The 12,823-nt window shown below is 43.7% G+C and overlaps 1 protein-coding gene across 1 annotated transcript in view; it reads right to left on the bottom strand.

The window, feature by feature from the left end:
• Nucleotides 1-12,823, bottom strand: part of smg6 (SMG6 nonsense mediated mRNA decay factor) — a 33,863-nt gene that overhangs the window by 12,734 nt on the left and 8,306 nt on the right. Inside the window, 8 exon segments of the mRNA XM_042091033.1 lie at nucleotides 197-342; nucleotides 5,866-5,927; nucleotides 7,683-7,925; nucleotides 9,595-9,705; nucleotides 10,581-10,659; nucleotides 11,379-11,485; nucleotides 11,804-11,914; nucleotides 12,385-12,577. Of these exon segments, the coding sequence (XP_041946967.1) occupies nucleotides 197-342; nucleotides 5,866-5,927; nucleotides 7,683-7,925; nucleotides 9,595-9,705; nucleotides 10,581-10,659; nucleotides 11,379-11,485; nucleotides 11,804-11,914; nucleotides 12,385-12,577 (1,052 nt within the window).

Genomic DNA, 12,823 nt, shown 5'->3' with positions numbered 1-12,823 from the left:
TGTGTGTGTATGTGTGCGTGTATGTGTATGTGTGCGTGCGTGTGTACGTGTGCGTGTTGTGTGTACGTGTGCGTGTTGTGTGTACGTGTGCGTGTTGTGTGTACGTGTTGTGTGTACGTGTGCGTGTTGTGTGTACGTGTGCGTATGTGTGCGTGTATGTATATATATATGTGTGCGTGTTGTGTGTGTGCGTTACCTCGGCTTTGTGCATTGTGAATAGTGAACATGTTGATGGTGATTATCTGGAGGAGGCGTGTGCTTCCCAGAGGGGAGGGGCTGTGCTGCAGCAGAACCCGGAACTCCTGAAGAACCCGACTCGCTACAGCAGGGAACGTCTCCATGCTGAAACACACACACAGCAACATATGGTATAAGACAGTGAGCTGATGAAAAGCTATAACTTTATATAAACACACACACACACACACAAACACACTCAGCCATTAAAAAGCTTGGGCTCAGTTAGATTTCCTTATTTTCTAATCAAATTATTCACATCAAAATAGCATCAAATGTTGCAATGCTAATGTTGCGAATGATAACTATTGCTAGTAGGGATGGGCATTCGATTAAATTTTCTTAGTCAATTGTCGGGAGAATTAATGATCGACTATCGATTAATCATTAATATTTCTAAGCCTATATTAAAAATTCATTATTTATTTAACTTTTTATAAATTTAAAAATGCAATGAAAATACAAAAATACAGCGTGTTTTTCCTCGATGAGATCTTTATCACAAGAAGAATAACTTGTGGCAGTTAAACTGGACGTTCGGTTAGGCTAAACTTGAAGATATTAAGCGCTGCCCTGCGGTGCTCTAAAGCAGTGGAATGCGAGCCGGTGTTCAGATTGAACAGAGACCCTCGTTTGTTCCAAAATAATAAATTATAAAAAAGAATCATATTAAACAATAACTTAACCAAAAACATAATAATGCTTAGATCTGACAGGTTTTGTCTAAATGTAACTCAAAACTATCCAAGGCACGGAGTCGAGAAAGAGGGTGAGAGATTAGCCTATAACAATTAATTAGGCTATTTAACAAAGCCTCATAAAAAAAAATAACTGCCGTAAATCCTCAAATTATGGTCTTTTATTTACTTAACTTTAACTAAGCACAGGGCTTCATTTGGGGCAGACGTAGGCTATATTGAGCTGGCCTTTATTTCTATGTGCATTTTATTGTGAGACATGCATTTCGTTTGGATCACATGCCGCTATCAAAAGCAGAAGATTTTCCGTTTGGTTTGGGATTTAATTTACTTTTGGACAGTTTGATTATATCAATGTTGGGACTGATGAGCACTGAAATCTGGGAGGTATTTGATAGCTCACCATTACATTTCATGTAGTTGAAAGAGTCGAGATTTTCACCCGCTGTTTATTGCGAGACAAGGCAGCCGCTTTCATTCATTCAAAACGCGAGTTGTGCTGTTTGAATTGCATGATTTACTTTATTAAATTCATAGGCTGGAATGCCTCCAGTCGCGGCAACAATTGTGTTTAAATGTAGTAGTACTCTAGGCCCACTGCTTCGGCCTCTGGCAAACTCAGAAGGGGGCGGCAAGCAACTGAGCTTGAGAGCGACGTGTTGGAGACCCATGGTGGACAACAAGGTATTAAACCAACCAACAATATAAAATATTAAGAGCTCTTATTTCATTGAGTTAAATCAAAACAATGTCTTCTTTTGCTCATGCACTGATAGTGGTAGGCAATTATTACATCGCAGTGTTTGCAGTGAACTAACGTTATCGTTTTTTAAACAATAAAATAGTCCCATGCCACACTTCACCGTGAACTCTTCATAAATCAAAACGGAAACTCGTAGGTAACTGAGTAGCCTATAGCGTCAAATATTGTCCCCGGGTGGTATAATGTTTAATTGCTGCCACACAGTGATTCATTTAATTGCTTCAAGACACACTATGTAACGCAACCTGCATTAGTTTAATCGACAACAAATGAACGTCATCAACGGAATTCTTAATGATCAACTATCGATCGTCGATTAATTATGCCCATCCTTAATTGCTAGAAAACATGGTGCTACTTGCAGTTTTTCATTGTTTCAAATGTATAAATGTCAACAGGATGTGAAAAAACAACCATTGTGTGTTGCCCAGATCCTCTAAAGTTAGCAGGCAAATGAGCTAGTGGCGGCACAGCCTGGTAATGCCTCGATGTGCCACGTGTGGTACTGTAGAACACAGTGCCAGTCAAGGGAAGATAGCCAAGCGTAGGCAACACAGGGCAACGTTAACATTGATGTTAGCTGATTTAATGTCCTAGAGCTAGCTAGATAGATAGATAGATAGATAGATATGAGATAGATAGATAGATAGATAGATTGATTGATTGATTGATCCCCAAGGGGAAATTCAAGAACGTACAGTAATTGTATCGGCTGTAGCCTAACGTCGGGAGTCAATTTAATGTTCAATCAAACTTAGAGGGCTGATGTCAAAAGATGATTTAGAAAAACTCATTCATGCATTTATCTCCAGCAGGGTTGATTACTGCAATGGACTGTTCACAGGCCTTCCTAAAAAGACTATTAAACAGCTTCAGGTGATACAAAATGCAGTAGCTAGGATTCTAACAAAAACTATAAGAACCAACCACGTTACTCCAATTCTTAAGTCCCTGCACTGGCTTCCAGTAAGTCACAGAATTGACTTTAAATCACTACTGCTTGTTTATAAATCACTCAATGGAGCAGCACCTAAATACCCATCAGACATGCTTCAGCAGTACACACCTTCTCGTCCTCAAGCTATTCTACCTTGTCTTTTATTACTTTTATGACTTTTTTACTAGTTTTGCCTTTGTTTTTTTGCTTATCTCTACTGTTATCCGATTTATTCTTATTATATGTTATTATTCCGCTGACGCTTTTTGTGCGTTTAATGCGGCTTCAACTGTTTAACATAGAAACTTCATTCAAACTGCGTTGCGTAGGTCTTACTTAGGTGACTTCAGCTATGTATTTCAACTTTGGAACTTTTATACTTTTTAAACTATTAATTAAAAAACTACTAAAATTTTCCCATAGACTTAACATTGGCGATTATGACATCACAGTAGGGCACTTAGAATCCTATGCCAAGTGTTCCGGCCACCTCCAGCAACTGTCTGTCTCAGGCTTTAAGCATACAATAAGACTACAGATCCTGTTCAACTGCTTCCTCTGCCCACAACTGTTTCAAAATAAAAGTCCTCATTACAATAATTCTATATTAAATAATTTAACCATTTAAACTATCCAACGATTTAACTGTTCACTTTATTTTACTATTCCAACTGTCAGTTATCATCAACTATACCTCTAGCCTACTATATTAAACCACCACCTACCTAGCAACCAATTTAGCAACCACTGAAATTAAGCATCTATGTCAGTTTCCATAGCAACCAACATGATTATACTAGCAAACCACTGTAGTAACTCCTTTATTTCTGATAGTAGCCACCATGGACACCCTAGCAACAACCTAGTAATGATTCAAGTACCCTAGCAACAGCCTAGCAACCACATTCACAATTAAAACCTAGCAACCAACATCATTAACCTAGCAACCAGCATAGCAACCACCATAATTACTCTAGCAACAGTCAGTTGTCATCAACTTTGACTCCCACCAACCGTTTCCACTGTCCACAACTGTTTCAAAATAAAAGTACTCACTACAATAATTCCCTATTAAATAACCTAACCATTTTCACTCTCCAACTATTTAACTGTTCAGCCATTCCAACTGTCAGTCATCAACTACAACTCCCGCCAACTGTTTCCTCTGTCCTCAACTTCAACTTCAAAATAAGTCCTCAATACAATAATTCACTATAAAATAATTTAACTATTTAAACTACTCAACTATTTAACTGTTCGGCCATTCCAACTGTCAGTTGTCATCAATTATGGCTCCCCACCAGCTTTTTTCTCTATCTGACCTCCATCTTTTTACTTAGATTATATTTTAGACAATATTCAACAATATTTTATTCAGCAGCCATTTTTGCATTTTCATGCACTCGTAATTCCCTGGAATTACATTTTAGTTAATTATTCTTTATTTTTAAATGATTTTACCTTGTGCGTTTTATGTTTTCAGATAGATAGATAGATAGATAGATAGATAGATAGATAGATAGATAGATAGATAGATAGATAGGATACCCCGGGGAAATTCAAGGTCTCAGTTGCATACAGACAACACACACATTCACTAACAGCAGAAAAAGGAATTTATTATGACCTCTATTGTTATACTTTTTAAACTATTCCTGTATCAGCTATTCCTGTTTGCTTTTGTTTATGTTAAGCACATTCAATGACCTCTGTGTATTAAATGCGCTATATAAATAAAGTTGACCTCTGTGTATGAAATGCGTTATAGAAATAAAGTTGACTGGACTTGGGAAACACTGAGGACCCAATCAATATGTCAATCAAAAATCGAACCTCGTAGGCGGCTACGCTTCCTACCGATTTTGCTGTATTTCCTCTTCAAACTAATTATGACCCCCCCCCCCCCCCCCCCCCCGGTAAAAAATGAAAATGCAATATTATTCTGCTTTAATCACCCCTATTTTCAGTTAAGATGTTCAGAACTGCACCAAATTTTATGTGTATGATTGACCTGGCATTCTCTGGGTGTATGCCAAGTTTCGTAGAATTTCATCCATGGGGGGGGGCGGTCTAAAAAAAATTAGGTTATGTGTACATTTAGTGACTGTACACTCATTGGCCTGTAGATGGCGGTGCACACATATACACATGCACACACACACAGGCACCCACATACTATCGGTATTAGAACGGCCAATACATAATTACAAATTCAGTAGGATTAAAAGAAAGCCAAAATAAATATTCATCATCATCATCATCATCATGGCTGCATTTCCAGTATTGGCAATAAGTAGTCGTTTGTCCACTAGATGGCGCATCGTTGCAGTGAGACGTAATTTTGTTGGAAGTTAAAAGCGGGTTGGAAAAACAATGGACGCTTCCTACAAGGACTGTAGTTTACCGCAGAGAACGTCTAATAAGGATAGGATGATGTTCCTCATGAAATGTAATTCCCATTTCTTCTTGAAGCCGAAATAAATCTGAGGATGTTTATCGGACATGCTTGGATTTTACTGCAGGTATGTTAATCTTATAATATCAATAAGGACCTAGGTAATGTTACCGTTAGCGTTGGTTGAGTGATGGAGGCCAATTTGATTGATTGCATTTGTAGAAAACTATAAATGCGGTTATACCAAGCAAATTGATAGCAGCACTGTAATTGTATCTTTCGACTGTCATTTGTTGCACGTGCTACAAAAATCATTCTGTGCAATGGAAGATTTACCAACGTTACACCGGTCTGATACAGTTTTGCCTATACATATTTTATTTGTGTCGCCAGCATAGCCTATTGACAATTTATGTTGTAAATAGGCCTACCTTATAAGCCTACCTGTAGCTTAGGGAAGCTAACAGCTTTCTATTAGGATCTAGTTTGTTAGTTACAGTTTTGTCATAACTCCCTGATGCATTTTTGCATTTAGAATAGCCAGAGCGTGGATATCTCAATTGGAAAATTAAACAATATCCGGTGCCTATGGACTAGGCTGGGTGAACCCAGCCTGATCTGCCAGCTATTTATTTTTTGATTTCTTAAAAGATTGAGCTTGGTCTGGTGAAAGCCAGACTAGCCATGGACCTCAGTTACACAATGCAAGGGAACATGAATCAGCCTGAATAATAAGTTCATAAATAATACATTTAATGGTAATTTTTACAAATGCATTTGATGTTTATGAATCCTACTATCTCCTATAGTGTTACAGTAACATTAGAGGTCTTACCCGACTTTAGTGAAGAGCTTTCCATGGGCGTGCAGGAAACTGAGGATGAACCTCTTCTGAAGCTGAGGAGGAAAAACAACAACATGAAGAACAAGGCGCGCACACACACACACACGCACGCACGCAATACCTGCACCTGACAACAGAGTTAAGTGCAATGTAGATCCTATAGACAGCATACGATGACTACATTTCCCTGCTGATTTAATAATCCTCTTATTCTCTCCTGAACTCAGTTCAAGACTATGACTATTATTATTCCCCTGAAGAATGGAACATCCTCCATCATCCTGTCTAGAACACAACTTCCGGCGAGTGGGCATGTGTGCATGCATAAACACACAGACACACACAGACACACACACAGACGTAAACATCCTTTTAATGAGGTATTGAGACGCAGTCGTCAGGTGAATCACCAGCCCAGCAGCTGTCATCCTGTTACCGTGGCTATTCTCCCACGTCAGTACAAATACACTATGATGAGAACCTTCTCATTCTTCCCTCTCCGCCTCACACAGGCCTGTGTGTGTGTGTGTTGCATCTACACACCTGTATAGATCAGTAAGTGTGTGAATAAGACTAACAATTTGATTTATTTGGAATAAAGACATATCCAAGGGATAGAAAAAAACATGTAAGTGTAATGTAATGCAAGCACTTATTTCCATCATGGTCCCTGCAACGACAACAACAACAACAACAACAACAACATCAACGACAACAACAATGACGGGAGGCAAGAGGCAGGAAGATGAGATGGAGCTCTGGAGGATGGTGAAGAGGCACCATGAGCATGCACGCACGCACGGCCATACTCGCAAGACACATTTTGGACAGCGACCCATCTTTAATGTCGAATATCTATCTAAACGTGATCCAATGTGTTCCTGAAAGTGCAAACTGAATCTTTTACAGTAGCTCTATAATGTTGACAATCTGTTTTAGAGCCTAAAAATCCTGACCTATGAAAAACACTTGTGTTGATAGGGACTGATGTGGATATGTTGCTACATGTGGCCTCTATTCAATCATGTCTGGCATCATTACCTCTTTTCCATCCATTATTATTAAAGATTTATTTTGTAAAGAAATACATCCATCATAGCCTGGCTCCGCCCTCCTACGTACTTCCGCTCAATTTTCATTTTCCATCAGTACATCGTCTAGGATTTCGGTATATTTGCGGGTTTTCTCAGGCCAAATTTTACCTGTCCAATCAGCGAACAGAGGGGGTGGCTGAGAACGATGACGTTGAAGTTGTGCGCTAGTTTGACCATGCCATGGAAAGGTCCGCGCTCCATTAGCGCCTTAGTTATGAAAACTTCAGCGACTCATTGAAAATATGCTAAGTGAAACAACTGGTGAACAAGTAATAACTTTCCAAGATAACATCAAACTATTAGGCCTAGGTGAATTTACAATCGCACTCAGTGGAATATTTTTAGTTTCGCAAAACGGCAGCTGGGGGAACGAATTTGCGAGTGAACACTTGTTAAACCCACCGTTGGATGAAGAAAAAAATAACATAAAGAGTGGCCACTATGCTTTGCCGCTCATTCTCACTGGTCACTTTCTCTCTGATTCACATGCTCAAGGAGCTTTCCGGAAAAGTTGGACGTCTGCTCGTTTTGCGTAGTTTTAAGTAAAAAATCGTAGCTGCGTACTTTGATGCGAAAATGCGTGGTTGCTACGCAAAATGCGTACAGGTTGGCAGGTCTGCGTGTGTGTGTGTAGCTTTATGAGAGAGCATGTGCCTCTCTCTAGGAAGTAAGGTAGGGTGTGTGTGTGTGCGTGTGTGTGTTGGTTCCACTCACATCTCTGGAGCTGAGTGTTCCCAGCTCTCCGTCCAGGTCGGAATCTTTACCGGACTCACTCTCTGGCCACGAGCCTCCCGGCTGCCGGCTCGGTCGGATCCAGATCTCCTCCCGCGTGTGGTCCACACTTCCACGCCCTCCTCCACCTCCTCCTCCTCCTCCACCACTACCTCCTCCTCTCCCCCGCGGTCCGCGGGATGCCCCCTCCGACTCCTGCTGCTTACGCCGCTCCACATCATCTGTCTGCAGGACCCAGCAGGGAGAGGGAGAGAGGAAAGAAAGAAAGAAAGAAAGAAAGAAAGAAAGAAAAGTGCATAGGTAAGGTTTTCCAGACTGTGCCATAAGTGTATGCATCAGGGTTTCTGAGGCATCTCTGCTTTCAGCTGCCTTTTGTTACAGATATGGCCCAGATACGGCACAGTTTTGGGAGAAACTCAGCATCCACTCCAGCATCTAACCCAGCACCTAACTTTCGATTCCTAGGTCTAGAAACTCAGCACCTAACTTTGCCCACCTGGGACACGATCCTTAGTTCTTTTTTTCGCATGTGGCAGGCATCTAGCACACATCTAGCACGCATGTGGCACACATCTAGCACAGCACGCATGTGGCACACATCTAGCACGCATCTAGCACGCATCTAGCACGCATCTAGCACAGCACGCATGTGGCAGGCATGTGGCAGGCATGTGGCACGCATCTGGCACGCATGTGGCACGCACGAGGCACGCATCTGGCACGCACGTGGCACGCATCTGGCACGCACGTGGCACGCATCTGGCACGCACGTGGCACGCATCTGACACACATCTGGCGCGCGCGCGGCACACATGCGGCAGGGATCCCCGGTTACCGGATGAAGCTCTGAAGTTTACTACCATTCAAGTTTCTGTGTCTAGTGGTGCTCCAGGCTAAGTGGACACAAACAAAGAACCGATCTTTGAAAGTGCGTGTGCATGTGTGTGTACTTATGTGAAGTGTGTGTGCGTGCATGTGTATGTGTGTGTAGTCATGTGAAGTGTGTGTGCGTGCGTGCGTGTGTGTGTGTAGTCATGTGAAGTGTGTGTGCGTGCGTGCTTGCGTGCATGCTTTTCTCTATAGAGCACACGCACAGCAAGGTCTCTTGGTTCTACCCCCGCATGCTTTCCCCTCTTTAGCTCTGAAAAACATGAAAACTCAACGTGGCCTCCTGCTGGTGACTCACTCCACCCGGGCAGCCTGGGCCCTGCTCTTACCAGGAGCCTTCCTACGGAACACTCCTCTCCTGCGGAAGGTCAAAGCCTCAACAGCAGAATCTCAAAAGTTACAGGCAGAAAGCAGAAAAGGAAGAGAGCCTTCCAAGCACTCAAAACTTTTCTATTTCTCTTCCTGTGTGTTCAAAAGTTCTTCCCATGCATGTGTGTTAATCAAGTATTAGTCACATCAGGCTACAGAAGCCTATTTCACCTGTAAAAAAACCAACACCTGCAGACTCACAGCCATGAGCTCCGATCAGCCCTGGTTCCCCCTCAGCCCTGGTTCCCCCACGTTAGAGCACATTTGGCCCTGGTTCCCCCACGTTAGAGCACATTTGGCCCTGGTTCCCCCACGTTAGAGCTCATTTGGCCCTGCCGGGGTGAGTCGCCCTCTTATGGGGGCTGACTCAGCAGTGATGACACACACAGGGAGCTGTAAACATCAACATCTGTGCTGCTGACGCCACTTGGCTAAACTACGTAAACACACACATGTTCAGCAGGATTGCAAGATGCTTGGAGCCTTAAATGAACATTCCATTCATCATAATTAAATGTTTTGCAAAATGCTAATGAATGTGGGTGTTGCTGCTAGGATGGTGGTGTGTGTGGACAGTCTAAAGTAACTAACCTTGCGTTTGGATGGTGGTGTGTGTGGACAGTCTAAAGTAACTAACCTTGCGTTTGGCTTCCTCAAATAGCCCCATCAGGCTCTCCTTAGCCGTCAGGATCGGGTTACTGGCAGCCAAGCTCCGCATGTAGTAGTACACAGCATCCAACTTCCTTTTCTGATAGAGATAGAGATAGAGATAGAGATAGAGATAGAGAGAGAGAGATGGAGGGAGAGAAACAGATGGAGGAGAGAGAGAGAGAGAGAGAGAGAGAGAGAGAGATAGAGAGAGAGAGATGGAGGGAGAGAAACAGATGGAGGGAGAGAGAGAGAAAGAGAGAGAGATGGAGGGAGAGAAACAGATGGAGGGAGAGAGAGAGAGAGAGAGAGAGAGAGAGGAGGAAGGAGGTAACAAGAGGGCGGGGGGGGGGGGGGGGGGGGGGGGGTCAAGGAAATGGACATGAGAATGTTGAATAGCTACAAGTTGAAATGGTCAAACAGCCTTTTTCTCAAAAATTGAGAACTAAAACTAGTGACTAAACATAGGAAAAAGCAAGGGGCTGCAGTGAAGAGACCCACTTAAAAGGAAATGAGCTCTACTTCAAAAAGCCAAATGAACCAGGTAAGTCCATGGTACACGTTAGCCAATCATTACAGTACATTCACACACAGAGAACCTCAATATGCTTTTCTGCCGGCAAAGTTAAAACGTTGCAATGAAAGCAGCCCATTCCAACACGTTCATGAGGCAGAGCAGCCATCAGACTCTGGCTGCACACACTGCAAATTGACATTATCGAGTATTTAAAGGATAATTCCGGTATTTAGCACTTTGAGTCCCTTTTCTGGTTTGTTTTGGATGAACTAGAGTGGTGGACACCGAAATTTTAAATGGGTCCTGTCTCGACTTTTCTGACTCTTTTTGAATCGCCTTAGACTCTGACTACTTCAGAGTGGCTGCCTATAGGCATGCACAAACATGTCCTTAAAACAAATAGCCAGTTATATAAAAGTGCTCTGGTGTGTGTGGGTGCTCTGGTGTGGTGTTCTCACCGTATAGACAGCCAAAAGGGCCAGCTGGTTGTACGGACGGCCATTTTTGGGGGCGATCTGTTGGGCCTTCAAGTACCAGCTGTAGACAGGGACAGACACAGGATGCTATGAGCATTATGGGATAGCGGCGGCCACAGTTTAGTCATTGCATTATGGGATAGCGGCGGCCACAGTTTAGTCATTGCATTATGGGATAGCGGCATTGCATTATGGGATAGCGGCGGCCACAGTTTGGTCATTGCATTATGGGATAGCGGCGGCCATAGTTTAGTCATTGCATTATGGGATAGCGGCTGCCACAGTTTAGTTATTGCCTTGTGGGATAGCGGAATGACGTGGAATGACCCATCTCAAAGCCCCCCTTAAAAACCCCACTGCCAGTCATCGAATCAGCTCTGATTCACTGAAGCATAAAATAACTCTCATTTCATCTGGTGCTCTACGGTAGTTCCACCCCCAGGGCATAAGCAAATATGCATCTGTGCTGAGGGTTATGTTGGATAAAGCATGTGCTAAATAAAGAATAGCATTATTGGGAAGGCCTTCATTTCCTCTTGAGCCTGAGCCAGCCTTGCCGTAGTTGGCACCAACTGACCAGCGAGCCTTGCCGTAGTTGGCAGAATCAGTGGCCTGCAGTGCTATAACACCATCTGACCTGCGAGCCTTGCCGCAGTTGGCACCAACTGACCTGCCAGCAGTGCCGTAGTTGGCACTAACTGACGTGCCAGCCTTGCCATAGTTGACACCAAGTGACCTGCCAGCCTTGTCGTAGTTGGCAATGCTGTAACACCAACTGACCTGCGAGCCTTGCCGTAGTTGGCAGAATCAGTAGCCTGCTCCCGGTACCTGGCGAGGTCGCCCTGACAGATCATACACCTCTGGGCACTGATCAGGGCATACTTCACCTACACACACGCGGAAGACAGAGAAGGAGACAGTGAAGGGGGACATGCATTTAAGAAATATAAACACAACAGACGCATGCTCTCACAGAGAAGTAGAAAGTGAAATATAAACAGATGTGCTCTCACAGAGAAGGAGAGAGTGAAATATAAACAAAATAGTTGCGTACTCTCACAGAGGAGAGTAAAAAACAAACACAATAGACGCGTGCTCTCACAGAGAAGGAGAGAGTGAAATAAGAAACACAATAGTCGCGCGCTCTCACAGCCCTCATGGTTAGCACTACGTAAATGAGTTGGTGTTTGCCGTGCCGTGCGTACCGTCTTCCTCAGAGGGCGCGACCGTATGGCCATGCCATCCATGTAGTCCTCAAGCTTAAACTGGAACACAGTCTGGAGCTTCAGCAGCAGCCCGTCAAAGAACACTGCCCCCTGCAGGACACGCACACACACCACACACACACACAAAACAGTTCAACCACCAGCAACAGGTGCAACGCTACACTCACCATCACTAGACTGCTCCCTTAAGACTCACACAACTCAATATAATGCATTAATGAACTGCTCCTGAAAACACAAGGGTTGGTGCTATTTCAGTGAGCTCTTGATTGCATCAGCAAATCATTATCACAGAAGAAAGATGCAGAAGTGTGTGTGTGTGTGAGTGTTAACCTGCAGTAAGCATGTGTTGGCGGGCGGGCGTGTGTGTGTGTGCGTGTGTTTGTGTGTGTGTGTAAGCGTGCATGTCCCCACACCTCATCCAGCACGGTGAAGAGCATGTTGCGTGCGTGTGTGTGTGTGTGTGTGTAAGCGTGCATGTCCCCACACCTCATCCAGCACGGTGAAGAGAATGTTTTGTGTGTGTGTGTGTGTGTGTGTGTGTGTGTGTGTGTCCACACCTCGTCCAGCACGGTGAAGAGCATGTTGCGCACATAAGCAGGTGTGTCCGCGGGAGATTCCTTCATCATCTGACGGAACCGCTCGATCACCTGGTAGAACACGTTCTTCCACAGTGCCTGGTCGAGATTCTGAGAGTCAGAGAACTCGATGTCGGTCAGGAGCACTCGCTCGTACATGGTCAACAGCTCCGCCCTGGAACGATATTTGGAAAAGTCCATGAGTGAAATGCATGATGGGAAATCAAGCATACAGGAGGGTTACTTAAATCAACAGTCAGGTTCAGCAAGCTGCTTCAGTACTCAATGGCACAGATAGCAAAGCTCCCCGCGTGCTGCTTCGTAATGGCCCAGATATCAATGCAAATACAACAGAGTAAGATACGGGGAGTGGGGTGACCCATTAAGGATTTACACCTCTGCCCACAAAGACTCGAGGAAG

Source organism: Alosa sapidissima, chromosome 5 (assembly GCF_018492685.1).
Source record: "Alosa sapidissima isolate fAloSap1 chromosome 5, fAloSap1.pri, whole genome shotgun sequence".
In the NCBI taxonomy this organism is placed as follows: Eukaryota; Metazoa; Chordata; class Actinopteri; order Clupeiformes; family Clupeidae; genus Alosa; species Alosa sapidissima.
The sequence above is the reverse complement of the archived record's forward strand: the minus strand, read 5'-3'. Positions and strand labels throughout refer to the sequence as shown.